Below are 27,846 nucleotides of genomic sequence, written 5' to 3'. Positions count from 1 at the left end.
GGGACCATCTCCGCGCTGCCTTCTGATTCGCCCAAGCAGGGCGGCCCCAGGAGGCGGGGACAGGGAAGTGGAAGCTGCCGGCTCCCGAGGAAAGCGGCTCCTGCTTGGAGCCCCCCGTGCCCGCCCCTCCGGGCGCCTCCCCGCCGGCCAGCCCAGTGCCAGGGCCCCGGGGCCTGCCCTGGAGGCCCAGCCCCGACCCTGCAGAGTGGGAGCACGAGCCGTGGCTCTGCCAGTGTGGACGAGGCCAAGCCACCGTCCCGTCCATTCTGGTTCCATAAGGACTGCAGCGTGGTGTCCAAAGAGAGCATGGGGCTGGTGGGGGCGGCGGGGCTGCAGGCCCTAAAGCCTAACCCCCAGCCCACGGTGCAGCTGGCTCAGCCTCTCCCTTCCTGGGAGCAGCCCCTCCCCACCAGGACACACGGGACAGCGACAGCAGGGCCACAGGGGAAGCCCCAGGCCAGCGCCCCACCAGAGTGGCCTCACTGGTTGAACTGAGAGAGCTGCCACCTGCCAGGTTGAGCAACAGCTCCGGGAAGGGGCTGCGGCTGGGTGGGCAGGGGCCTGACCAGCGCTGCTGGCTCCCTTCCTGTAGGGTCCTGAGCCCCTCAGCCCCAGGGTTTTTCTCTGCCTCCTGGGCCCATGGTGGTCAGTAGGCTAAACCCCGGGAATCCTGGCACCACCAGGCGCTGCCGAGTGGCCGGGCCTCCCCGCAGGCCTCCAGGAGGCCCGAGGTCACCCTCCAGGCACGACCCTCCAGGCGTGGGCAGGCCCCCAGCCCCCTGGGGGAGCCGTGTTCTGGGGATCCTGCCCCCGCCTGGAGGGTCTGGGGGGGGAAGTCCTGGTACAGGAGTGGCAGGAGCTGCGGCTCTGCGCACCCAGCAGGCAGAGGGCCGGTGCCGGGCCCTCCGTGACCCAGCGTTTCCCGTTTCATGACATGAGGCTAAGGAAGGAGTCTTCCTCGTGGTGTCTTTACGAATTAAATAATAACAACGCTATGTTCTCTGACCATGTCAGAATCAAGCTAGAAATCGGTAACAGGAGGACATCTGGAAAATCACTAGGTGTCTGGGAATTAAATAACCATCATCTTAAATAACCCACAGGCCAGAGGAGATCACAAGGAAACCTGGAACTGGTGAGTCCAGTACCAGAGGCACAAAGTGAAACACACACACACCCACGTGGCGAGTCAGCCTGTGGCTGTGTGACATGACGTGTGGTGTCTGGGTGCGGGCAAAGGGGAGACAGGTGATCCCAAGTGACTGCTGTCTGGGGGAGCAGGACACACTTGTCCCATTTCTCTGTGTTGGAAAATTTCCCTAATAAGGTGAAAGCAAAGGGGAGCAGCGTGAAAGAACAAAGCTCCAGGAAAGCCAGTGTCTCGGAGGTGTAACCGAACCCCCACACCCCAGCTCCTTTAGGCCGGAGGGACGGAGAGGCCGCGGGGATTCGGTCTCCTGCCAAAGAAATGCCCGCACAGGATCAAAAGGGCACTGGCCCAGGGCTGCTGTGGGGGCTGTGGGTACTCAGGCTGCCACTGGTTCTGGGGACCCGCCTGTGTCGGCCTGTGTGGTCTGGATGGCAGAAGTGGGCCTGCCCCATGCCTGTGGCGGCACCCGGGTGGGCGCTGGGCTGCCCTTCCGCTTGGAGCAGCCCCCCAGCCTGAAGGCCAGAGCCACAAGTGTTTCTCGTGAGATGGGTAACCCTCTGTTTCTCCCCCTCCACAGGCCCCTAGAGGCCAAGCGTGCAGGGGCTCCGTGGACCCCAGGGCCCAGCTGGCGCACTCCCCACACATCTAGGGGTGGCCCAGTCCCTCTGCACACCGCCCAGTACCTCAGGACGAGACCACCAAAAGCACGTGGCTTGCTTTTAATTAAGAAACAGGACATTTCTTCATTCCTCCCGATATCATGGTTTGCACTCGGGGACCAGCCGAGCCCATCACGACGCGGCCACTGTCGGCAGAGCCCTTCTGCCGCGGGCTGGGTGCCGGCCTCCCGGGGTGGACAGGCTCGCTGGGTCCAGCACGAGCCCCACCTCCTGTCGGCAGCAGCAGTGGCTGTCCGGCCCTGGGAAGTCCTGGAACACAAGATCACCCTGATGGCAGGGGTCCTGACCCCAGCCGGACCCCGCGGATGGGAACGCAGAGGTACAGCACTCTGCCTCGTGGGGCAGGGGGTGCCGGAGTGAGGCCTCGCTGCCCCGCTGCGGTCCACGGAGCGGGCCGTGCGGAGGACTGGCCCTGGAGCCTGAGTGGGTTCTAAGTAGGCCCACCCCAGGCATCCCCTCTGCGGTCCCCCACCCCCCCAGAGCTCCTGCTCCGGCTCTAGCCATCCAGCCCAGGACCCAGAACCTCCCACAGTGCAGCCCGCGCTGTGCTGGAGAACCCAGCTCCTGCCTCTGCGACATCCCCCGCCCCCCGACCCGGGTCTTGGCGTGTGAAAACCGACCACGCTGGGCCTATTTGGTGCCTGCTGTCTGGGCACTGGGGACCCTATGCTTGCCCTACGGGCTCATGTTCCGGGGAAGACAACAGACACATACACGGATGGACCACATCAGGTGTCAGGGAGGGGCAAGTGCCACGAGGACAGATGGGCACTGGGACAGCGATGCCACCTTAGGACGGTTGGGGAGGGCATCTCTGAGGAGCTGACCACCGAGCAGAGACCCAGATAGAGAGGTGACAAGCCTTGCAGACAGACGGGGAGAAGAGTCCCAAGCAGAGAGGACATAAGTGCCAAGGCCCCAAGGCACACGTGGGCCGGCAGGAGGGAAGCAGCAGAGGCTGGGGTGTGGAACCCAGTGGGAGAGGGGAGAGTGAGGGAGGGGAGGGCCTCCGAGACCCGGCCCGCAGTGGCCTGGATATACCACACCCCACCCCGCGTGATACCAACAGGCTGAGCTGAGCTCCTGAGGCCCCGTGTGCCCAGCGCAAAGCTGAGGGAGGGCCCGGGTCCCTCACCCTGCCGCTCACTCCAGCCTCCTCCGCTTCCGGGCATGCCGGGCGTGCCGTGTCTGGAGCACGTCAAGCTCATCGAGACCGTCCGGGCAGGAGGGGGCAGAGGCCTGTCCGGGGTGTGGCGATCCCTGAAACTAAGTCCAGGCGGAGAACAAGAGTGACTCTCCAGCCAGGATGGGCAGCGGATGGGCTGGCGGCAAGGGACAGGTAGCTCCTTGGACTTGTCCCCGCTGAGATGGGACAGGAGCTGCTGCCTTCCTGGGGTCACACGCGGGCTCTGGCTTTCCGCTGACCCCTCTCTCACTCGGGAGCTCCAATCCCCTCTGAGCAGCCCCCCTAGAGCCAGCCACCTATGCCACGGTTCCCCCAAACTGGGCTGGCCGGGCAGGGATGGAGGACCACGGAAGGCTGCGCACACTGCGGGGGACAGCGAGCCTTTTGCCCTCAACACCTATTTAGGGCCCAGCAGTGTTTTGCCTTTGCTTCAGTCCAGAAGCCCCCCCGGACTCCTAAGGCCGTGCTCCTGGGAAGGAGGGGGGCCGGGCCGGGCCGCGGGCAGGTGGGACTGGCACAGCTCAGCGACAACCCCGCCTCCCCGGCCCTGGCAGCGCATAAGGGCGGCCCCAGGCTCCACCAGGCCAGCAGCAAGGCCACCCTGCGTGAAGGCAAGGGACTGCTTCTGGGGATTCTCTGGGGGGTCACCACCTGCTCGCCGGACACCACCTGCCAGGGACCTCGGGGCCCTCCCTGTCCTGAGGCGACCCGGCTCTCCCGCTCAGCCCAGGCAACAGGGACTAGGGCCTCAATGAGTGCACGGGTCAGGGGACACCTTCACACGTGTGTGTGGCGGGTTTCTTGTCAGGTAACAGTTACGGTGGTTTTGCTTCCACAACTCAGAGACCTCTGGACGTGGACGTGCTGGAGTCGGCAACTGGACAGACCCCCACAAAGTGCAGGCGCACAGAGAGCCCCCCAGGGGTGTGCGTGTGTCAGCGTATGCACGCGCGGGGGGCATGGAGACTCCTGTGGACGAGGCCTGGGTGGCGGGACCCCCATGCCGGCAGTGAGGTTCCTGCCGCCAGAGTCCGCGTGCGTGGGGTGCACGGAGCGGCCTCTTCCTCCGCAGAAACCAGCCGCTGGCCCCGCTGCCGTGACCTCCCCTTGCTCCCACCCCCAGTGCTCAGGGCGAGGGCCGACACCCACAGGGGGTGAGGCGCCCCGGGGGATGCGGACGGGCATGGGGAAGGGGGCGAGGGCTCCACACCTGCAACCACCTACCTGAGCAGGCATGGCGGCCGCCTGCGGACCGCTGGCTGGGTCCCCCGGCTGCCCGGCCACAAGCTCTGGCTGACCCGGGTTGCTGTCATCACTGTCGCTCTCGGGGCTGGACCTCATGGCTACTGACAGGGTGGTGGGCACGCCGCGGGGGGACAGGGTGGCCAGGAGCGCGGGGAGGGCGAAGGTCGCCAGGAAGCGCACCCGCAGCAGCAGGTAGGCCGGGCTGTCCCGGAGCTGCTCGCGCACGCGCCCCAGCGAGGCCTGCAGGGCTCCGGCTGCCCCACTGGGCACCAGGGAGGCGGCTCTGTGCTCCAAGGCCTTCTTGCGGAGCAGGAGGCCAGACAGTGTCCGCAGGCTGCACAGCGTGGGAGGCTGGTAGGACAGCCTGTTGCCCAGGGGGGGCACACGCACCCCCCGCTGCCCCCTCAGCCACTCCCGCACAGCTGCCTCGCCCTCCTGGGAGAGGAGGCACAAGTCCAGGGCCCTCTTCTCAGGCCTGCGCCAGGGCGGGGGTGGCCCCTCCAGGCCCGAAGGCCTCCTGGGCTCCCCTGGCCCTGAGGTGGTCCCTGGGGGCTCCGCTTCAGAGTCGCCAGCCAGGGGCGTAGCCTGGGAGGACGTCCTGGGTACAGACGTCTCTCCAGGGGAGCGTCCTCCAGGGCCATGGGCCATGTCCACCTCCGCAGGGCTCTGGGATGTGGGATGCGCCGGAAGGGTCAAGAGCTCTGTCCTGGAGGCAGGGTCTGATTCTGTGTCCGTGTTGGTTGGGGGCTGCCAAGGGCGGCCCTGCCCAGGGAACCTGGGGCCCTGGCCTGCCTGAGTCGCAGTTGGGGAGGGCAGCAGAGTCACCGATAGCCCTTGAGGCTCAGGAGTCCCTGCTGGCCTCGGAAGGCCCACCATCGCCTGCACAGGCACAGAGAGCAGCCCCTGGGCTGTGAGCACCCAGGTGACAGGCAGAGGGGTGCTGGCTGCCGTGTGTGTGCCCAAAGCTGGTGTCAGGCTGAGGGGCTGGACAGGCAGCTGAACAGGGCTGGGCGCTGCAGTGAGAAAGGGTGGTGCCTCGGGCACGCCCTGCTTCCGGGACGTGGCAGGGGCCTGAGACTGTCCGAGACTGCTTGGCCGGCAGCTCACAGGGACCTGGCCGGGGCCCAGACCTGGGACCCTGGAGGCAGCAGGGGCAGCCGGGGCCTTCGAGGCTCCTGTGGAGGCCGGAGCGAGGGCAAAGGCTTGCAATGTCAGGGGTCTCTCCTTCGCGGCTGAGCCCCAAGAGCCTAACGCACTTGAAGCGGCCGCCACAGGGCCCCCAGGCCCAGAGAGCACGGTACCGGAGACTGGGGGGCCTTGGGGGGCCAGCGGCTGGAAGACCATAGGAGAGGAGACCAGCACCTGGGGCAGGAGGACCGCACGGCCCTGGGCAGCCTTCCTGGCTCGGGCCTCCCGCAGCCGCTTCTCCCGAAGCAGCTCAGACACGGTTTTGGGCTTGGGCCGGGGTCTGGACGGAGCCGGCGGGGGTGCCTGTGGCGTGGACTCCACGTGGCAGGCCTGCGGCCCTCCGCTCCCCGTGTGGCAGGTGCTCTTCTTCGCAGCTCCTTGGGCCGGCACACTCTGGAGGAGGCAGCCTGCAGGGAGGACAGGACACTGACTGATGAGCTCCCGAGATAGGACGCATCCCAGGGGAAGGGCCCTCACAGTGGGCAGCTGCTGGGCCTGGCATCTGGGCCGAGAGGGGCACGTCAGCCTGGCCGCTCATCCCCAGACCTCCCCTTGCACGGCACCCCGAGCCGCCATGCTCCTGCCCCAACCAGGGCGGGCCCGGGAGGAAGGCCAGCCCACGACGGCCCTGCGCATCAACCCTACATCTCAAACACCTTCCAAACAAAGACTACTGGCTACACTGCCCTCCTCCCTGCACGTCACCTCTCAGGACCCCAGACCCTCGCCCGATTCTGCCGGTGTGGGCAGACTGATGGCCACAAGCAGGAGAGGCCCGTACCAGATGCTGCCCCACCAGCCCCACCAGCCAGGCCTCCTCCCTGAGGTGGTATTCAAACGGACCCACCACAGGACGTCCCTGGTGGCGCAGAGGTTAAGGATCCGCCTGCCAATGCAGGGGACACGGGTTCCAGCCCTGGTCCAGGAAGATCCCACGTGCCGCGGAGCAGCTAAGCCCATGCGCCACAACTACTGAGCCTGTGCTCTAGAGCCCACGAGCCACAACTACTGAGCCCACGTGCCACAACTCCTGAAGCCCACGCGCCTAGAGCCCATGCTCCGCAACAAGAGAAGCCACCGCGATGAGAAGCCCGTGCACTGCAAGGAAGAGCAGCCCCTGCTCACTGCAAATAGAGAAAGACCGTGCACAGCAACAAAGACCCAACACAGCCAAAAATAAATAATAAATTAATTGAAAAAAAAAAAAACCATCAAAGAAACAAAACCGGACCCACCACGAGGCACTGAAATCCAAAACCTGTAACAGGTCTGGCCCTTTCCCCAGTAAACACAAACCACCCAGATAAAGGGAGAGGCAGATGGGCAGTACCTGGCGTGTTCTGGGCACTCGAGGGTACCTGGAGAAGAAACCAGAGTCAGCGCTTCAGGAAAGTTCCCAAGGGCCCAGACCCACTTCTCCACCCCCACCAAGACCACCACCAGCCTGTTGCCCCGCCCCCAACGTGACTCCACCCAAAGGTACCCTTGGGAGAGCTCATCTCGGCGAGGTCAGGGCTGTGTGGGCTTTGCAGGGAGAGGCAGGGGACCTGGCTGTCTAGGCAGGAGGGCACGGGGCTCCGTGGCCTGGATGGGCCACCACAGGACCGCATCCGGTCCTCCGACCAGCAGCGCTATGCCGTCATTTCCTCCCGAGGCGGCTGGGCCCAGGGGCACGGCCCCCAGCTGCAAGACTCAAGGATCTGGCCACTGGCAGCAGGCTGCCGCCCCAGCGGGGCCGGTGCCCAGGGCAGCGGGCGCTCAGTGGCCCCCGCGCTCCACCCGGGGGAGGTACGGCCAGGCCGGAGGAGCACACGCTGTGCAACCAGGCGGCCTGAGCGCCAGCACAGGCCCTGCAGCCCCTGAACTCGCCTCAAAGCCCCTCCGGGCCCGGGGCACCCCCGGAAGACGGGCAGACGCCTCCCAGGAGCGTCTTGGGCTGTCCCCGGCCTGCGGGGACCCGGAAATGCCTCTCTCCCCAGCTGGACAGGCGCCAGCTGTCCCGGGCAAGCTGTGCCGCTGGGACGGGAGGGAAGGGTGGCGGGAACCAGGGAAGCCCGTGCCTGGCCCTCACCCTCACTCCTCACCTGCAGGAGTGGCGAGTCCCGGGCACCAGCCTGGAGCAGGGTGGGCGGCCGGGCCTTCCTCTCCCGAACGACCTCCATACAGCCAGCTGTGTCGATCTGGAACAACTGAGGGACGTGGACACACACCACCACGTGACAGGAGGCCTTCCTGCCCATCCTGAGGCCCCCCGCCCCCTGCAGGGCCAAGGCCACGAGGGTGTCTGTGGAGGGACTCAGGCCAGCGCTGACCGCAGCTGCTCTCGTGGAGCAGACCCAACGCCCCAGAGGCCTGGGCTGGGCCCGCACAGCCCCTTGAGGCTGTGGCCACGTGGCTCAGGCCCTAGCCAGGACTCGGGTTCTCCAGGCCGCCTCAGTGCTGCCACCTTCCTGCCCTGACCTAGCCCCTCGGGACGGCCAGGCCCCTCTTCCCCTCAGCGCCCAGCCCCTCCCACACAGGGTTTAGCTGACGGCGGCAGGGACACCGCCCCATGGCTGCCCCTTCCACGCTGAGTCGAACGCTGAGAAGTGTAGGCCACGGAAGAGCCATTTTTAAGGATCCACAACTTTAAAAAGCTGGACTTTAAGTGAATCCACCACAAACTTCAAAACTCCACCAAAAACGCAACGCACAAGAGAAAAATAGGTGTGCGTCGGTGGCTTCTTACCTGAATGAAGAGGGTGAACACCGGGGTGCTGGCCAGGTGGGCGCCCTGCAGCTGCCTCCTGATGCCGTCAGCTGAAGGGGACAAGGGCACATGTGCAGAGGGGCCCAGAGAACCCACACCCAGCTGCCGCCGCGTTCAACCAGAAAGAAGAGCGAGGACCTTGCTGGCAGGCTGGCACACACTCCTGAGCCCCAAGAGTCCCACCCCCCGCCCCAGACAAGTGACCCACACGCGGGCACCGACGCACTCAGAATCCCGAGAAGATGCTCCCGCTTAGGCCTGAGTGTCTGGTCACTTCCTGAACAGGCCACCAGGTGCTAAGCAGAACGGGAGAGGCAAAACCAAACACCCCCCCAGGTCGACACTGGGCGGACGGTACCCTCCCCCGTCCCCCTCCCCGGCAGGGCAGCTGCGACGTCCATGTGCCTGCAGGTCCCCTCCAGCCCCCCTCCCCGACCGACTCTACCCCTGGGCCCCACGGGAGGCTCCCAAAGGGAAGGGGCCCCCGGGCAGTACCTCGACTGTGCGCCACGGCGGGCCTCCGGGGAGTGCGTGGCAGGATGACCTTGCCCACCCATGGGCTCACGGCCGTCAGAAGCTGGTGCTCAAGGAGCCTCCTCTGCAGGGCGTGTCCCTGGCGCCGCTGCCCGGTCCTGTGCCACAGCGGCCGCACGCAGGGCCTGGCACTGCCACTGCCACCACCGCCACCAGGGGTGGGCCCCGGGGCGGCACTGCACAGGCGCGGCTGCCTCAGCTCCTTCTGTGGGGAGAGAAAGGCCCCTGGGGCTCCTGGCCAGGCTCCGCTGCAGGGCAGCCACGCGCCTACCCTCACCATCCTCCACTCCTGCTGGGTGCCGGAGCAGGGTGCGGATGGGAGACGAGACGGGTGGTGGGCATCGGGGTGGTCTTGGCGGCCTGGGGCGCCGCATCTGGCACCAAGTGGCCACGTCGGTCTGAGTGCCTGCAGCGCCATCTCCAGGGGCCCCGAGTGGACGTCCCCACCCTGACAGACCACAGGAGGCTGCTGCTTCTGGGCGCACGCACGGCTCCCTGCCCAGACCCCAAAGCGTCCCGCACCCGTGCCCTGGGCCGCTGGGAAACACTCTTTGGAGTGTGGTGACCTCAGAGGAGGGCAGGGGGGTCCCTTAGGCCTGGCTCCAAGAAGCTGCCCAGCTCGGCCACACCTAGGACTAAGAGAGTCCCCGTTCCTCCGGGCAGCTCCCTGAGCTGATGACACAACGTGCCTGAGACAAACCCTGGGGCTTAAGGCCCTGCAGTCACAGACTCAAGGAGAGACGATCCCACGTGGCACGGGGGCCGTGGCGTCCACTGTCCCTGGTGTCAGAGAGTGGGCTTCCAACCGCGCCCAGCACAAAACAGCCGCCCCAACGTGGACGCCACCCAAACGTGGCCAGAGCTGTGTCTGGGCCCAGGGCCTCAACACATCCACCGACACGCCCACATGTGACCGGCTGAGTCAGACCGGAGCAGACGGACAGTGGGACCCTCCACAGGGGCCTCCTTGGAAGCAGGGTGACCGAAGGCACAACTCCTCCTCGCTGAGCCCACCTCCCGCCCCACGGCTCGGGGCAGCACCCACCCTGTCCCTGCAGCTCTCCCACGGAGCTTTGAAAGCAAGCAAGCTGGGGGATTTCCGGGCGGTCCAGTGGTTAGGACTCAGCGCTTTCACTGCCGGGGCCCGGGTTCAATCCTTGGTTGGGGAACTAAGATCCCACAGCTGTGCGGTGTGGCCAAAAAAAAAAGCAAGCAACAAGGTGGGGGAAATGGAGGGCCAACCTCAGGAAGCAAGCTTCTGCCTGGGCAGCTCTCCGGAACGAGTGGACGGGTCAGGAGTGCACACTGCAACGTGCAGGGAGGAGGCGTCTGCTCCCACACCCAGGGCACAGCTGCGTGAGCCCAGGCCATCCCCATCCCTGAGCGCAGCCTCGCTGGCCCCAAGCAGGAGAGCTCCCACCCGCCCATGGCCTACCTGGCGCGCAGGCCCCGTGGAGCTCGAGGGGCGAGCATCCGTCGAGCACGGGCATCTGATGCCTCTCAGGCTGGTGCTCTGGGTCCCGGAGGCGGCCCGCGCCTGGCCTGCCGGCTCTGCTGGGGCTGAGGCCGTGGTGCAAGCTTCCCAGCGGCCACCCTGAGCCGGGTCGGAGCCCTCAGGAGGGCGGGGGCAGGCACCACAGGGTCCTGGCCAGCTCCCGGGCCCCCCTCCCCACAGCTCCCTGGCGCTCTGCCGGGCAGGAACCCACAGGTCCACGTCAGGCACCACATGCTGTGTTGGCAGCAGCGCCTGGCCACCCGTCAGGGCCCCCAGCGCTGCCTCTGGCTCCGAGTCCCCGCTGTCCCCACTGCTGGCGGTGCTGCTGTCCCCGCTGCTGGAGCTCCACCGCACCTTGCGAGGGGGCCGCCGCCCCCGCCTGCGCCGCTGCCGCTTCTGTAGGGGGGGAGGGCTACTTAGAGGTCCCAGCCCCCCGGGGCTCAGCGATGGGGGACAGTGGGCAGGCGGGCCAGGCCTCTGGGGAGAGGCCTCGAGTAGGTGCGCCTCCAGGGGGCCAAGGGGGCCGGGCGTGCTGGGTGCAGGCGCCCTCCCGCTGCTCTGAGGACGGAGGCCGAGCTCCCTCTGCCCTCAGCCGCCTGGAAGGAGAGACGCCACGGCCGGAAAGCAGAGGCCCCCATCCTCGCCCGCCAGCCGCCCTCCCCTCATCCTGCCTGCGGTGGCGCCAGCCCGCGGGGGCCGGGGCCTCACCCTGACCAGCATTTTCCACTTGCTCAGGCACTGGGAGCCCGTCCGATGGGGTAGCTCAGAGGCGATTCTCGCCCAGCGACCTACAAGAGCGAAACAACACGGAAGTTACTCTTACGAACAGGTTTGGACAACACGAGCTTAGCAGCTTGGAGAAGAGGGATCCTCTCCGCCGTACGCTGGCGGCCCCTCTAGCGGACCCGCACTGTGTTCCGTCAGAACCCTCGTGCTGCTCCCACACCCGAGTGGCTCCGTGAGAAGATGGGTATCTGACTCTCAACGGATAGCCAGCCCGAGGGGAGTTCTGGCAAACGCACAACCGTGAGAAAAAAGTCACCCATGTTTACGTGAAACGGCCCTTGAATATCTGCTATTCCAGGCTTCTAAACCAGACGTTTCAAATTTTTTGGTGTTTTCTGCCAGACAGTGCTGGTGGGGCATTGCTTCTACGGGGCAGTCTGACTGCGTGGGACAGAACCCTCGAACCTGGCAACGCTACATCTCAGGATTTCCTCTAAGGAGATATTAACAAATATAAGCAAACACTGAGCCACTGAACCCTCAGCTCGTTCCACCCCCGTAACAGAAAATGAGAAGCAACTTAAATGTCCAATAACAGAAAAGTGTTGGAATAACCTGTCTACTGTTATCCAAGGAAATATATCACGATTACTGAAAATAACGCTAGGACGCAGAACGTGTACAGACGTAGAGAAACATTAGTAACAGATAACATAACGACACATCATAAAGCAAAAAACAGCTGTTCAATTAAAAGTGGAATGACTCAACTTAAATAAGCTGGCTCTTCCTAGGAAAGCCACCTGCACAGGGAAGTACCCGGCAAGTGCATGCCAGCAGATGGCGGCCACCTCTGGAGACAGGAAATGAGTTACGTTCCTTTCCTTCTTTTCATACATCTCTGCTTCTAAATTTCCTATAATGAACATGAATTAGTTTGTAAAATGAAAAAACCACCACCACTTGCTGAGATGATGAAAAATGGGGCAGAACGGGAATTCCCTGCTGGTCCAGTGGTTAGGGCTCTGCGCTCTCACACCGAGGTGCGGTCTTTGGTCGGGAAACTAATATCCCACAAGCTGCATGGCGTGGCCAAAATATTTAAAAAAAAGGGGCAGAAGAGCTGATGACCAGGGAGGCAGCCAGGGATGAGAGCAAACCACAGGCCTCCAGTGGTATCTGCAAAACTCCACCATGAACTCAAAGCTGTGAGAAGCCCTCGGACAGCAAATGCATCAAGAACGCACCAGAGATGCCAAGACAACAGAGCAGGGAGACCCTGAGCTGACCTCCCGCGGACACACCAGAAGGACAACTACTCACAGGGTTAGCGCACGTGAGAACGGCCTGGAGGCTAACAAGATATTTTCCACAATCGAAGGCACAAAGAAGAAACCAAATCGAGACGGGGAGGAGGGGTAGAGATGCAGGGCAGTCAGGATGCACACCTCCGGGTCAGCAGCCCACAAACGGGAGGAACATCACCATCACAGAAGTCTTTCTCCAGGAGCGTAGGGTCTGAGCCCCACACTGGGCTCCCAATCCTGGGGGGTCCTGCACCAGGAAGATGAGCCCCTAGAATATTTGGGTTTGAAAGCCAGCAGGGTATACGCTTGGGAGAGCCAGAGGGCTATGGGACACAGAGACTCAGCTCTTTTTTTTTTTTTGCGGTACATGGGCCTCTCACTGTTGTGGCCTCTCCCGTTGCGGAGCACAGGCTCCGGACGCGCAGGCTCGGCGGCCATGGCTTACGGGTCCAGCCGCTCTGCGATATGTGGGATCTTCCCGGACCGGGGCACGAACCTGTGTCCCCTGCATCGGCCAGCGGACTCTCAACCACTGCGCCACCAGGGAAGCCCAAGAGACTCCGCTTTTAAAGGGTGCACTCAGAATCTTACGTGAGACAGCGGTTTGCAAGGAGCCTGGGTCAGATGTGCTTGCCGATGGTGGAGAGCCTCCCAGAGAGGCAGGAGGTAAATGGAGCTCCCCCTGGGGATGGAGACGCTGGTGGCAGCCATTTTGGGGAGCCAGGTCCACTGCAGTAACACCAGTGCTGGTGGGCGCCATTCTGGAATCCTCCCTCTAGCCTATTAGCTCTGGGGACATGGCCCCACCCGCCAGAAGCCCTGCCCTGCTCCAAGCACCGCTCCCCCAACCCGGATGTGCAGCCAACCACGCAGGAAGCCTACCCTGCCCTGCGGCAGGCCCACAGCCATTGTACCAGGGCCGGCCCTGCTGACCAGCACCACAGTAGTTGACCCTGACACAACAGAAGGGCCCACAAAGCCCATGTAGGGGCACCCCTAGAACACAGAGCTCTGGTGACCAGAGAAGACTGCACTGCTGGGCCCATAGAATGTCTCCTACATACGGCCACTTCTCCAAGATCGGCAAACCTAACTGACCTAACACACAGAAACAGATAGAGAGAATTAAGCAAAATGAAATTGACAGTAACCTAATAGTAGTAGAGGACTTTTAACATCCCACTCACATCAATGGACAGAAAAAAAATCAGTAAGGAAGCACTGGCCTTAAATGACACGTGAGACCAGGTGGAATTAATAGATATATACAGAACATGTCACCCCCAAACAGGATACACATTCTTCTCAAGTGCACATGGAACATTCTCCAGCATAGACCACATACTAGGCCACAGACAAGTCTCGATAAATTTAAGAGTAAAGTCATATCGAGCATCTTTGCTGACCACAATAGCATGAGACTAGAAATCAACTACAAGAGGGACTTCCCTGGTGGTCCAGTGGCTAAGACTCCATGCTCCCAATGCAGGGGGCTGGAGTTCCATCCCTGGTCAGGGAACTAGATCCCACATACACGTCGCGACTAAGAGCTCGCGTGCTGCAACTAAACATTCCGCGTGCCGCAACTATAAAAGATCCTGCATGTCACAACTAAAAAGATCCTGCATGCTGCAACTTAGACCCAGCACAGCCAAAGTAAATAAATAAATACTACAAAAAAAAAAAAAAGAAAGAAATCAACTACAAGAAAAAAACTTCAAAAACACAAACATGTGGAAGCTAAACAATCTGCCACTAAACAACCAATGGGTCACTGAAGAAATCAAAGAGGAAATAAATACCTGGAAACAAATGAAGATGGAAACACAAAGATCCATAAACTATGGGATGCAGCAAAAGCAGTCCTACGAGGGAAGTTTATACCAATACAAGCCTATGTCAGGAAACAAGAAAAACCTCACGTAAAAAATCTAACTTTACACCTAGAGGAACCAGAAAATGAAGAACAAAGCTCAAAGTTAGCAGAAGGAAGAAAATAATAAAGATTAGAGTGGAAATCAATGAAACAGAGATTAAAAAAATAACAGAAAACAGTCAATGAAAGTTAAGTGCTGGTTCTTTGAAAAGATAAACGAAATTGGGAAACCTTTAGCCAGACTCATCAAGAAAAAGAGGGGGCCCAAATCCATAAAGTCAGAAATGGAAAGGAGAAGTTACCACCGACACCACAGAAATATAAAGGATCATGTAAGATTATTACAAAAAATTATACACCAAAAAACTAGACAATCCAGAAGAAATGGATAAACGCCTAGAAAAGCACACTCACCTAAGAATGAGTCAGGAAAAAATAGACAGTATGAATAGACTGATTACCAGTAATAAAATTGAATCAGTAAAGAAACAAAAAACAAAAGATAAAACAAAACTCTCAACAAACAAAAGTCCAGGACCAGATGGCTTCACAGGTGAATTCTCCCAAACATTTAAAGAAGAGCTAACACCCACATGTTCACAGCAGCACTATTTACAACAGCCAACATACGGAAGCAACCTAAGTGTCTATCGATAGATGAATGGACAGACAAGTATAATGAAAACGTAGTGTCTATACATACAATGCAACACTGCTCGGCCATGAAAGGAAAAAACAGAAATCTTGCTATTGGCAACAACACGGATGGACCTAGAGGGTGTTAGGTCAAGTGGAATGAGTCAGAGGAAGTGTGACTGCACTTGTGCACGGGGTCTAACACACAAAACAGACAGACGCCAGGCCCGCAGATGCAGAGAACAAATGGGTGGTTGCCAGAGGGGAGGGGGGAGGGGTGAGGACAAACAGGTGAAGGGGATTAGGAAGTAGAAATCTCCAGCTACCAAATAAATAAGCCAGGGGGCGCTCTACACAGCAGAAGAAACACGGTCAATAACGTTATAACAACTTTGTACGGGGACAGGCGATTACTAGACTCACTACGATCACTCCCTGACACACGCAAATGTTAAAATCACTATGGAGTACGTGTGAAACTAAAAAACCAAAACAAAAAATGAGAACTTACCGACGCCATATTTTTCTATTAATTCAATTAACTTTTCCTCTTCTTTGGAATTCCATCGTCCCTTTTTCAAGCCAAAATGTAACCTTCTGAGATACCTGAAAGCAACATAAAAACAAAGGGACGTTTTAGAAGCCAAGATGGCCTCCTGCTGCCGCCCTGGCATCTGCAGTGGTTTCTAAGCTATGACACCCAGGGCACAGGCAAACTGGACTTCAGCGAGATAAGAAACTTGTGTGCTTCAAAGGTCACCATCAAGAAAGTGAAAAGACAACCCACAGACTGGGACAGGGTATTTGCAAATCACGGATCTGCTAAGAGACTTGTATCTGGAATACATAAAGAACCCTTATAACTCAATTTTAAAAATGGGCAAAGGACAGAAATAGGTGTCTCTTCAGAGAAGACACACAAATGGCCAAACACAGGAGAGCCAGTCAACACCACCAGTCTTCAGGAAACGCAAACCAAAATCACAGGGAGATGCCACTTCACTCCCACTAGGATGGCTCGAACCACAGGTGGTGTTAGTGAGGATGTAGAAGACTGGGAGCCTCCTACACTGCCGGTGGGAATGGAAAAGGGTACAGCCACTCTGGAGAATAGTCATTCCTCGAAAGTTAAGCAGAATCACCATGGGACCTAACAATTCCACTCTTGGCTGTAGCTGAGAGAAACGAGTATGTACATCCACACAAACGCTTGTACACAAACGTTCACGTTTCCACGGTGCACCCATGCTGTAACACCTATCAGAATGCCCCTCAGCCTATTTCTAAGGCTGAATAGCATTCTAGTATCCACGCATTAGAAGCGCATTTCATTCATCCGCTCATCTGCTGACGGACACTCGGGTTGTTTCCACCTTTTGGTTGCTGTGAAGAGTGCTGCCACGAACACGGGCGTACAGATTTCTGTTTGAGCCCCTGATTTCAATTCTTTTGGGCACTGGGTGGAATTGCTAGATAATGCGGTACTTCTCGGTCTATCTTTCTGAGGAATCTCCATACTGTTTTCCCAAGTGGCTGCACCATTTTACACGTTTTATGATCCCACCACCAGTGCACAAGGGTTCTAATTTTTCCACATCCTCTCCAACACTTGTTATTTCCTATTATCTATAAACATTAACCGTCCTTAGGTGTGTGAGGTGGTATCCGGCTGTGGTTTTGGCTTGTATTTCTATAATGACTAATCGTGTTGGCATTTTTTCATGTGCTTAATGGCCATTTGCAAGTCTTCTTTCGAGAAACGTCTATTCAAGTCCTTTGCCCACTTTTAAAAAAATAAATTTATTTATTTATTTATTGGCTGCGTTGGGTCTTCGTTGCTGCACACGGGCTTTCTCTAGTTGCGGCGAGCGGGGGCTACTCTTTGTTGTGGTGTGTGGGCTTCTCACTGCGGTGGCTTCTCTTTGTTGCAGAGCACGGACTCTAGGCGCGTGGGCTTCAGCAGTTGTGGCTCGCGGGCTCTAGAGCGCTAGCTCAGTAGTTGTGGCGCACGGGCTTAGTTGCTCCGCGGCATGTGGGATCTTCCTGGACCAGGGCTCGAACCCGTGTCCCCTGCACTGGCAGGCGGATTCTTAACCACTGCGCCACCAGGGAAGCCCCCTCTGCCCACTCTTGAACTGCTGGTTTTTGGTAGGGAACAGCGTTTCTTTGTGGGGCGACCAAAACGTTCTAGAATTGACTGTGATGATGGCTGCACAGCTCTATAAACACAACGAAACCCGCAGAACTGTACACTTTGAATGAACGGATTATATGTGAATTACAGAATAAAGCTGTTAAAAAGAAAAAAAAAAAAAAGCGAGCCAAGAAAAGGACGAAGCTGAAGCTGCCCGCCAGGAACCCTGCCACCAGAGATCTGGGAGAGGAATTCAGTCACGGGGCTCAGGGAACCTGCCAACCAGGGGATCTCAAAGGATGTCCAGCTGAGCCTGAACACAAGCCTGGTCCCAAAAAGAAGCCGCCCTGCTTCCTGAGCAGGTGAGCCCTGGTGCGCCTAGGCCCCAAGGCCACGGCCTCCTCCGCCACCAGCAGATGACCCCGGGCCAGTGTCCCAGCCCGGCCCGCGGCCCCCACGGAAGCAACCCCAGCAAGGCCTTCCCTTGCCCAGCGCTGTCCGACTCACCGATCTCGGCACTGGGCATCGCTCCTACCTGGCACCTCTTCCCGGATTTTAAACCAACCCTGCTCCCCGTACTTGGCAACCGCCCGAAGCAACTTCTGCAGAGAGAGGAGCACACCAACGGTCCTTCTGCTGCCACAGTCACGACCTCCCCAGGCCCAGTTCAGTTTTAACCTCCAGGCTCCAGCTCCCCTGGGTCCTGCAAGCGTACCGCGTCCTCCTCTGGGGCCCAGAGACCCTTCTTCAGGCTGGGGTCCAGGCTCTTGGTCCAGCGGTAGATGAGCTGCATGGAGTCCCTCCCCTCCATGTAGTAGACGACTGGGGACAGAGGGGCTCGGTGGGTGCCACGCTTCCCGGCCGCCCGGGACGACATGACCCCCACTCCGCCCCGCCAGCTCGCGCAGCTGTGACTAGGGCACGGCCGGGGCCTCCGCCCTCCCGGGCGTGGGACTCACTCCTCCGGTAGGGGATGTGGCTGCCGACGCGCATCTCCTGCACAAGCTGGCTGAGCACGCGGTCCTCCTCCTCCGTCCACTCCTTGCGCTTCAGGGCCGGGCTGTGCTGCTGGTATGTCTGCAGGCACTGGAAGGCGCTGCGGCCGGTCTGCCAGGGCCAAAGCACAGAGCGGGGCGGGGGGGGGGCGGTTACTGGCACTCGCCACGCACGGGGGATGCCCAACTGCGAGCCAAGGCTGCACTCCTGCAGGCCCCTGGGGGACAGCGGAGAGGAGAGTGCGCCCGACAGAAGGCTCGGGCCCACTAAAGAGGGTCCCCAACACTGGCTTATGAAAGCAAGTACGTCCACAAGCCGTCAGAGCTCCCCGTTTATGTGACACCAAAACCACACTGTGAACTCAAATTCCCAACAGAGGCCTCAGATCAGCCAAGTCTACGCGCGAAGGTTTCCTGCAAGGCGTGTGCCGGCACCGGGGCGCGGGCCCTGGAGCCCCGAGGCGGTCTCTGCGAAGCCTCCATCAGGGGCGGCCGAGCGTCGCCCGTGCAGGGGGCTGGGGGTTGGGGTTCTGGACAGTCCCTGGTGTGGCATCTGCGTCCGGGACACCCTCGCAAGAAGAGCTCCAAGGCGACGGGCCCCCGGCTTCCATCAGAGTTCCAGCCGAGCACACAGCCCCCAGTCCCCGCCGCGAACACTTTTGCCCAAATCTGCCCCCTCGCTCATCTCCTACGGGGAAGGGGTTTTCCAAGAGCCAATTAAGGCGGTGTGAACTGTCTTCTTTCCCAGAGCAAGCTCTCTGGTTACAGAGCACAGGCTGGGCAGCCTCCTGCAGTCCGTTCAGTTGAGGTGTGCAGGTGGTGAGGCCTTTGGAGACGCGACACGAAAAGCACGACCCACTGTAGAAAGAACTCGTAAGCTGGACGTCATTAAAGTTATAAACTTCTGCTCGACGAAAGACGATGTCAAGGGAATTAGAAGACAAGCCACAGACCGGGAGAAAATGTTTGCAAAAGACACATCTGACAAGGACTGATATCCGAAACACACAAGGCACTCTTAAAACTCAACAATCAGAAAACGAACTACCTGAATGATAAACGGACCAACAGACACGTCACCAGAGACGATACACGGGTAGCGAGCAAGCATGTGAGGAGAAGCACCACGTCGTGGGTCACCAGGGAAATGAGAATTAAGGTGAGGCCCCACTACGTCCCTAGCAGAACGGGCAAGGTGTGGACCCCTGACAACACCAGATGCTGGTGGGGGTGTGGAGCCGCAGGAACCCTTGTCCGTGGCTGGTGGGGACGCAGGTGGTGCAGCCATGTTGGCAGACAGCGTGGCGGTTGCTTACAAAGCTAAACGTCACGATCCGGCAATCGTGCTCCTTGGTATTTACCCAAAGGAGGTGAAAACTTCTGTCCACCCAAAAACCTGCACATGGACGCTTACAGCAGTTTTATTCATAACTGACAAGTCCTGGAAGCACCCAAGATGCCCTTCAGCAGGCGAATGAAAAACTCTGGTCCATCCAGACAATACAATATTATTCAGCGTGAACAAGAAATGAGCCACCAAGCCGTGAAAAGACACAGAGGAATCTTAAATGCATGTCCATAAGTAAGAGAAGCCGATCTGAAAAGGCCACATGTTGCGTGATTACAAACATATGACATTCTGGAAAAGGCAAAACCATTGAAACGGTAAACTGAACGGTGGTTGCCAGGGGGTGGGGGAGGAAGGGTGCATAGGTGGAGCACGGAGGACTCGTAGGGCAGTGAAACCCTCCTGTACTAGACAATAATGGTGGGTACGTGTCATTGTACTTCCGTTGAAACCCACAGAATGTGCAAACCCCAACGTAAACCGTGGGGGATCACGACACGTCAACGTAGATCTGTCCTTGGTAAAAAAACGTGCCACCAGGTGAGTGACGTTCATGACAGGGGAGGCTGTGCACGTGCGGAGGCAAAGGTGCACGAAAGACCTCTGTACCGTCCTCCCCATGTTGCTGTGAACCTTAAGCAGCTCTAAAAAACGGTCTGGGGATTCCCTGGCGGTCCAGCGGTTAGGGCTCCACGCTTTCACTGCAGGGGGCACGGGTTCAATCCCTGGTCGGGGAACTAAGATCCCGCAAGCCGCACGGTGCGGCCAAGATACACAAAAAAAGTCTTGAAAAAGAAAAACACTAAGGAACTAAAGACATAAAGGGAATTCTCTGGCAGTCCAGTGGTTAGGACTCAGCACATAGAATGATTCTTCTAAAGCCTCATTTACCAAGCAAATAAAAGCTAGTGTACCAAGTCGCATAGCAGCTAAACGTACACAGCAAAGCTGTGAGCAACACGAGGACAAATCGACTTTTTAACAGTTATGTGAGGCTCCATCCGAGCTCCGTCAATACAATCCTTTCAGAGAGCAAAATTCAATAACATAATAAGCTCCATTTAACAGGCTTATACGGAAACCCAGACTCTCAGGGCGGAGGGCACGCTTTTGCTTCTGAGTGGCTTTGGTCTGCTGCAATCACGTGCTTGGCCACAAAAGTGAGACATTTCAAAAATGGAGATGTTTACCCACTGCATTCTCAGGTCATAAAATTCAAACCAAAGAATAACAAAAGGGATTCCAACACACCTCAGTAACTAAAAATGAAAAAACACATTCCTACATAAGCTAAGACCCAAAGAGGGCATGAAAACTGAAATCACAGCCACTCCAAATCCGATACAAAGGAGACACTCCATACCAAGCTGTTCTCAGAAAAGCAGGCCTTAAATGCCTCCATCGCTAAAGACAGAGGTGAGAGAACTCGGTTCTCGCCTTAGGAAATGAGAAAGGTAACAGAACCCAAAAGAAACCAGGAAAAGGTTCTTCTCAAACCACCAAAACAACTAGAGAGAGATAGGCGGGAACTCGGGGAGGGAAGGCATTTGGACGGAGCTCAAAGGCTGGTCTGGGACGTGGGTGGAAGGCACGTGAGCTCTCAGAGAAGCAGCGGGGTCTGAGGAGCCTCCGAACTCCGCCTGGGGACGCGTGGAGGGGGCACCCTCCCCCAGGGCCACAGCCTCGAAAGCGTCAGGAGGGAAACCTCCGACAGCTCCAGGGGACAGCCCCGCCCCCGCCCGGGCCCTCCGGCCCTCACCCCCAGCTCGTCGGCGATCCTCTGCCAGTGCAGGTGGCCGTGCGCGGCCGCGATGGCCTGCAGCTGGCCCAGCTCGCGCGCGCTCCACTCCTGCTTGTTGATGGCCGGGTGCTCGAGGTTCTGCCAGAAGCTGCGAATCTCCTGTGCGCCGCGGCTGCCCTCGAACTGCAGGCAGAGGGGCCTGTGTGCGGGGCTCGGGGGGCCGAGACGCGCCAGCAGGGAGAGCCCCGGAAACCACCCCGCGCCGTGGACGCGCACCTGACCGGAGAGGGTCACGGCGGGTCTGGCGGCCACGCGGGTCTCGGCCTCGCTGCCCGGTGCCGACCCCCACCCCAGCTCCCGGGACGGAGCCGCCCCAACTCACGCTGACGTTGGAGATCTTCTCCCAGTCGTGGTCGTCCAGCCTGTTCCCCAGCAGGGACTCCTCGGGCAGCTGACTGGAGGAAGGGGCCAGGGCACGGGGTCACGCCGGGCTGCCCTCGGCTCGCCCCGCGTGACACCCTCCCCGGCAGGACCCCACTCACTTGATGTCCCGCACCTCCTTCTCTGCCTCCCTGGCCTGCTTCTCCAGGATCTGCCTCTCCGCCTCGCTCGTGCTGCTGCTCTGTTTCTGCTGCAAATACTCGAGCCTGAGGAGCAGGAAGAGGCACCGAGGTTACCGACGGCGCTGCTGTGCCCCGCAGGGGCACACAGGGGTCTCCGGGGCTAGCTCGGCCTTTCCACAGATCCGGGACACACCCCGAAGAGCCGGTCACCCCGACCCCGTACCCCACCACGCAGCACGGCGACGGGAAGCACAGACTCGGCGCGGGGTCCAAAGGCGAACCCCGCTGAAGCAGACGAGCCGCGCACTCTCTGTAAGCTGCCCTGGCCCTCGCGCCCGCAAAGAAAGCAGCGGCCCTCCCGCTGGGTGTCACGACGGTCATGCTGGCGGCCGATGTGGCAATGCTGATGTGGGTGACACAACACTACCGGCGCCCCACGTCCCAGAGCTTGTGTCCACGCTCCCAGCCCTGCGCCCCGCACACAGTGAGGCCCTCCAGACATCCTGACCCTCACGCCCAGCACTGAGGCCGGAGCTGCAGTTACCAATACGGGAAATAACCGTTTCCAGAACAGGCCGAGCAGAAAACCCAGCTCTCCGACAGCCCAAGGAGCGACCCAACTGTCACCACAACAGATCCTGACCCACACATCAAGCCGCAAGGCAGTGGGCAGCCCCTGAGACCCCTGGCCTGACCCTAGGTGCTGTGACGTGGTCACGAGACACCATGCTATCAGCACACGTGGGTGCACGTCTTGCAAATGGTCCTCACTTCCAGGGATGGAAACTGAGGTCCAGGCCAGAGAGAGCACCCAGGTCACATGACTTACATGGCCACCAGGACTGCCCCAGCCTCACGTGCCACCCTAGACGCCCGGCTGCCCTACAGGGGAGAAAGTTCAGGAGCAGTGCCACTCCCACTGCAGCGGAGCAACCCCAGCAGAGCAAGGGGCACGGCTGACGGGGCCTCTGGCCATTGTGAGCCGCCAGCCTGGACCGGCCCCGCCCGGGGGCAGGCGGCTTCCCATTCCCCGCGTTCAGACTTACTTGAGTAACTTGGGCTGGAGCAGACGCTGCAGGCGGTCGCTCACCACTGACTTTCTGAGCAGGACCTTTTCCCAGGTCTTCCCTGAGAAGAAAGGAGAAGGATGTGCTTGTGCCGTCCCCAGGACGTGTGTGCCTCGGTCAGACCCCCTCAGCGACCCTTGTGCCCTGTGCAGGCCCGCGGAGAGTAAGCGAAGGTGCCGGCGGGCGCCCCGGGACTCTCCCCAGCGTGCACCCCCCAACCCAACCCCCGGGCAGGGCCCCCAGGGCTGTGAGCGCAGGAACGTGGCGGGAGTGACCAGAGACCGAGCCCAGGGTGGGCGGCTGGGCCTGCCCCTCATGACAGTGTCACCGCAAGGACCCCACCCGGCACGGGAAGAGCAGGGCTTCGAGTGACCAGGCCCAGGGGTCAAGGCCCCGAGGAGCCTGGCGGCCCACGCCTGTGCGGAGGCCTGGGAACAGGCAGGGTGGGGTGAAGGCCCCTCGAGCCCAAGCCGGGCAGGTGCTGAGGTTTGGGCCTGGGCTCTCACACTTGGTCACCAGGAGCTCCTCGAAACCCTTGATGCCCTGGGCGGCCCTCTCCCGCGTGTCTTCGTTGGCAGGAGGCCCCTGTCGGAGAGTGTCCTGTTATGATGTGGATGGAACCCAACTGTGCTCCCCGCCGGGACTCGGGACCCCATCCCCCAGCTTCTCGTGTGAGGCCAGGCCCCGGACGCCCGGCCCTAGAGCGCTGCCTTGAGAACGGCTCTGGACACCAGCCGGTGGCACACGGTGAGCTCAGTGACTCCACGAGTGCCGACGAGGGGGGCGGGACTGCCACCAACCGCGGGGACACCTCTGCTGCTAGGACTCCACGCTCCTGCCCGCGCGCCACATCGCCAGGAAACGCCCCGGGGGCTTCTCTGTGCAGCGAGGTCAGCTGCCACCTTCCAGGGGAGGAGACCTGGACTTCCACCCCTGAGCCCGGCAGTTTTAATTTAGGGAACACTCTCCTGAAGAATCCGAGGGAAGCCACGACGCCCACAGAGGCCACAGAGGCTGTGGGGACGGGAGCCCCTTCCCACAGAGCCTGCCCACCCTCCCGGACGAGAGCAGAGCCCGCACCACTCACCACTCCGGTGACCTTGTCCTTGAAGTAGGGCTTCATGAAGTGCCCCATATACAGACTCGAGGGCAGGGTCCTGCTGTCCTTCACCCTGGAGCCCTTGCACCCCACCAGTTCCCACATAACTTCCTCCTGTGGCAGACACAAGGGGCCACCTGTGGGCCAGGCAGCAGTGCCTCCCCTTGGAGAGGAGGGGACCCAGAGCCCTGGTCCTGGGAGGCCTGGCTGCAGGGCTTCTTGGGGCCAGACCCTGTCCTACCTGCTGCTCCCGGTTCCGGGCCAGCAGCAGGCTGACCTCTGCCAGCTTCTCCCGGATGACCTCCTGGTAGACCATGTTCAGCTGCAGGCAGGTCTCTGGGTCTTCAGGGAGTGCCTTCTCCCTGGGGTCATCCTCATCATTGCTGGCTTCCCCCCACCTTTCTCCTTCCTGGTGACAAGCGGAAAACTGCAGGTAAGGGAACACTCCCGCACCCTCCGGGCCCCAGTGGAGCTACGTTCTGGCCGCTGGGCTGGCGTGAGACCACCCTGGCAGAGGACCACACAGCGCACAGACACATTTCCTAGTTTTTAGACAGTTCAATTTATGTGTAATTTCTGGGCTTCCCTGGCAGCACAGTGGATAAGAACCTGCCTGCCAACTCAAGGGACGAGGGTTCGATCCCTGGTCCGGGAAGATCCCATATGCCACAGAGCAATGAAGCCCGTATGCCACAACTACTGAGCCTGTGCTCTAGAGCTTGCGAGCCACAACTACCGAGCCCGTGTGCCACAACTACTGAAGCCCGCACACCTAGAGCCCGTACTCTGCAACAAGAGCAGCCACCGCAACGAGAAGCCCGCACACCGCAACGAAGAGTAGCCCCCACTCGCCACAACTAGAGAAAGCCCGTGCACAGCGACAAAGACCCAACGCGGCCAAAAATAAATTAAAAAAATTAAAATTAAAGAAAAAAAAGTACTATCTAAGAATAAGTTTCAGGTGGCGAAATGTAATGAAATAAGCAGTTTTCACTTCCTACGATAAAAACTTCTGTAAAACTTGGACTTTGTAAGAGGCTCGCTGGCAGCCGCGGTGAGCGGGAACAGGGGCCGCCGCGGCATTGCAAGACTAAAAACAGAGCCAGCCCCAATGTCTATCTCGAGGCGACGAGTCTCAAAACCACAGAACTACCGTAAATCCTCATCAGGACCACCCAGCTACTAAAAACAGGAAGCAATTCTGTTTCTATTGACTTGATGAAAATAACAAAAAGCCAACTATAAAAATTTTCCAAACTAACGTAAAATTACAACATAAGCCACAAACAGTTAAAAACCGGCACCACCTTTGTGCTTTACTTGCCAGGCGCTGTTCCAGGCCTGGTACGTGTGCACTGACTGGTGCTGTGAGTGCCCCCATGGCACAGACTGGGAAACTGAGGCAGAGAGGTGAATACGGGGCAGGACCCAGGCAGCCCGCTCAGCCTCCTGCATGTCAGGTCACATCCCCTGACGTCAGTGGAGCCAACAGGAGCTCAGAGGAAGCAAGAGGTGTGAACGCCCGGCTGTTAAGAGCGGTCTATCCAGGGGCAACCTTACTTCCGATGATACTTCGGGGTGTTTCCTCTTTACTAACACACACGTTACCTTAAAGATGCAGAAAAACCAAGACGAGTTCAGGACACCCCCCTCCCCGGACCCCCTGGCAGGGTGGTGTGCCTGCCTCAGCGGCCAGAAGTTACCAAGGGCAGTGGGCCAGCGGCGTCCGAGTCCTCGTCGGGCAGCGAATCTGCAGGAGCGCAAGCACACGTGTCAGTTAACCACGACGGAGACAGTGGCCGGTGATGGGCCGCCACAGGCGCCGAGGAGACCGACGGCCAGCGCGGCACGCGGCGCATCTCCCAGGCAGACAAGAGAGGGGCGGAGGCCGGGGAGGTCCGGAGGGTGGGACCTGTGCTGCGTGGACCTGCCCCTCCCCGCCCGTGCCCAGTGGCCGAGCACTGCCCATCGACTGTGTGAAGCGGGCACTAGGCCTAGGGCAGGGTCAGCCAGAGAGGCACGCAGGGACCATGACGGCGGGGACAACCAGGGCAGGCTTCACAGGAGACAGCTCTGCCCTGGGGGAAGTGAAGCCACTTAGAGGAGGGGACAGGACAGGCACAGAGGCCCCGATGCCAAGTGAGGGAAGGCCCTGGTGTAGCTGGGAACCGTGAGAGGCTCGGTCTCAGAGCTGCAGCTGGGTCTGAGCGGGCTGAGCAGGCCGGGGCCCTGGACGGCTCAGCCACCGCAGGCAGGCCTCCAGCCAGAGCTGCGGGGAGGGACACTCAGGGCCCAGGAAAGCACGCGGAGTGGACAGAACAAGAGCCCCGGCAGCAGGGCCCTCGGACAGAGGGCAGCTGCCTGAGCCCAGGGAAGAGATCCATGGGGTCTCAGCGGTGGTGACTGTTCAAGCACGGGGGCGAGCTCAGCCCTGGAACCTTCCGACTGCTGAGGAGGGCAACACGGCCCCTCTTCCCAGGACAGCCGGCTGCACCACGGGGCAGGGTGCTCGCACACAGCCAGCGGGGCCAGGGGCTGACGAGGCGGGGTGGTAACACACTGTCCAGCAGCACGGCCCACTGCGGCCGACCGGAGCCCGAGGGCAGACACGGCCGCTCTGACCGAGGAGCGCAGACACTGACCTGCATCAGGACCCGAGTCGAGACTTGACTCCGAGACGTCCACGTTGACACTCGAAGAGCCGGGATCCAGAATCCTCTCCAACTCCCTGATCTCCTTCGATATTCTGACTCTTTCAGCATCTATATCCATGACGTCTGCCCTCCTGCAAAATACGTTACGTTATAAGCCAAGGGGGTGCAGGAATCCCACCGGCCCTCAGACGCGCAGCCCTGCAGGGGATTGACCAAAGCAGGCACCGGGCGAGAGGCCGGGCCCGGGGAGCCCTGGGACCGACCTGACACCCACCTGTGCCCCGTGAACTCCTGCTTTTGCTCTGTCAGCCGCCCCGAGGCTGCGACCAGCACAGGGGGGGAGAGTGATGGACACCAAAACAGTCCAACTGCCACGAAGCCACGAGTGAGCTGGCCACCCAGTGCGTTAAAAGGAGGGCGTGGTGGCGAAGTCACTAGAAGACAAGAGTGAGGCCCATGGACCCTAGGTGCAGCCGCTTGCCCACGGCACAGACCTGGACACACAGGGTACTGGGCAAGCGAGCACCGAAATACACGCTGACCAGGTGGCAGGGCTCAAAGCCCTGGGAGGAAGCCCCCTGGGCCTGCTGTAGGGCCTGCTGTAGCCCCAGCATCTAGCACAGCACCTGGCCTTCGGGGCTGTCTGACACTGAACAAACCCTTGCTGAAGAAACAGGGACCTCTTTTCTTAGGAACAAGGATGTGGAAAGTCTAAAAAGGGGTCGAAGGTGGGAGAATAAGTGGGCGGCAGGGGAAACGCCAGGGGAACAGAAGCACGGACCCAGGAGCCCAAACCACTCAGGAGCTGCCTCCTCCCGCCCGTGCAAGGCCTCTCCCCGCTGCAGGCGACGGGGGCCTCCACTGCGACAAACAGGGCCGCCGCCAATCAGAGCGTCCCCAGCTCGCGCAGCAGCACAAAGCTGAAATGCAAAGTGTTTATAACCCAGCTCGGCTTGAAGCCAGCCGGTCTGCAGAACCGACAGCAGCTCCGGCTGGGCGCGGGGCCGCTACCTCCTCGGGCAGCGGGAAGGAGGCCTCCAGGACGGCGGCGCGGTCCCGGCCCAGGGGCCCCCGCGCGTCGGGGCGCCCCGCACGCTCTGATCCCGACGGCGCCCGCTGGGCCCCGGTGATGATAAGCCCCGCGGCGGACCCCGCCGACCCCCGCCGCTCCTCACCAGCCACCCCCCGCCCCTCGCCCCCCGGCCCTCCCCCGTCGCTCCTCACCTGCTCGCAGAGCTGGCGCCCGGCCTCCGCAAACCTCGCTCCTGGCAGCAGCGCTTAGACTGAGCCGCACACCGGAAGTCCCGCCTCCAAGGCCTTGGCGGAGGCGCGGGGCACGCCGGGACGGGGCTCTCGGGCGGGCCAGTGCTGCCTCCGTGCGGCCGCCCGCGGGACTACCCGCGCCCGCCGGCGCCTCGCTGCGGCCCCAAGGGGCCCGGTCACCGGGTCCGGAGAGTCTTCTCCCTCGCTGTG

The 27,846-nt window shown here is 60.4% G+C and overlaps 1 protein-coding gene across 3 annotated transcripts; it reads right to left on the bottom strand.

Moving 5' to 3' along the window:
* Positions 1–116: 116 nt before the first annotated feature.
* On the bottom strand, positions 117–27,703 carry SNAPC4 (small nuclear RNA activating complex polypeptide 4). 3 transcript variants are annotated; one of them, XM_032635353.1, is made up of 24 exons: positions 27,598–27,703; positions 26,648–26,807; positions 26,362–26,504; positions 25,423–25,469; positions 23,961–24,128; positions 23,708–23,833; positions 23,127–23,205; positions 22,600–22,681; positions 21,533–21,637; positions 21,373–21,445; positions 21,009–21,173; positions 17,866–18,013; positions 17,622–17,728; positions 17,414–17,508; positions 15,284–15,378; positions 10,936–11,015; positions 10,168–10,623; positions 8,694–8,937; positions 8,178–8,248; positions 7,534–7,638; positions 6,780–6,807; positions 4,241–5,856; positions 2,966–3,096; positions 117–2,079 (listed from the first exon to the last, which is right to left on the bottom strand). In XM_032635353.1, exons 3-23 carry the CDS (start codon positions 26,489–26,491, stop codon positions 2,974–2,976), a joined length of 4,143 nt encoding a protein of 1,380 aa, XP_032491244.1. In that variant the 5' UTR covers positions 26,492–26,504; positions 26,648–26,807; positions 27,598–27,703; the 3' UTR covers positions 117–2,079; positions 2,966–2,973. The 3 variants fall into 3 exon arrangements, with proteins under 3 accessions (XP_032491244.1, XP_032491243.1, XP_032491245.1); XM_032635352.1 differs by lacking the exon at positions 2,966–3,096; XM_032635354.1 differs by lacking the exons at positions 2,966–3,096; positions 26,648–26,807 and having other exon boundaries at positions 27,598–27,669.
* Between the last annotated feature and the right edge of the window lie 143 nt (positions 27,704–27,846).

This window comes from Phocoena sinus, chromosome 6 (assembly GCF_008692025.1).
Source record: "Phocoena sinus isolate mPhoSin1 chromosome 6, mPhoSin1.pri, whole genome shotgun sequence".
Classification (NCBI taxonomy): Eukaryota; Metazoa; Chordata; class Mammalia; order Artiodactyla; family Phocoenidae; genus Phocoena; species Phocoena sinus.
Note: the sequence above shows the minus strand (reverse complement) of the source record. Positions and strands in the feature narration are given on the sequence as shown.

Coding starts and splice junctions, on each gene's coding strand:
- SNAPC4 (XM_032635352.1), bottom strand. CDS start 26,491: ATGGATATAGATGCTGAAAGAGTCAGAATATCGAAGGAGATCAGGGAG. Junction 23,834..23,960: donor CCCGGAACCGGGAGCAGCAG/GTAGGACAGGGT, acceptor TGTCTGCCACAG/GAGGAAGTTATGTGGGAACT. Junction 21,174..21,372: donor AGAAGATCTCCAACGTCAGC/GTGAGTTGGGGC, acceptor CTCTGCCTGCAG/TTCGAGGGCAGCCGCGGCGC.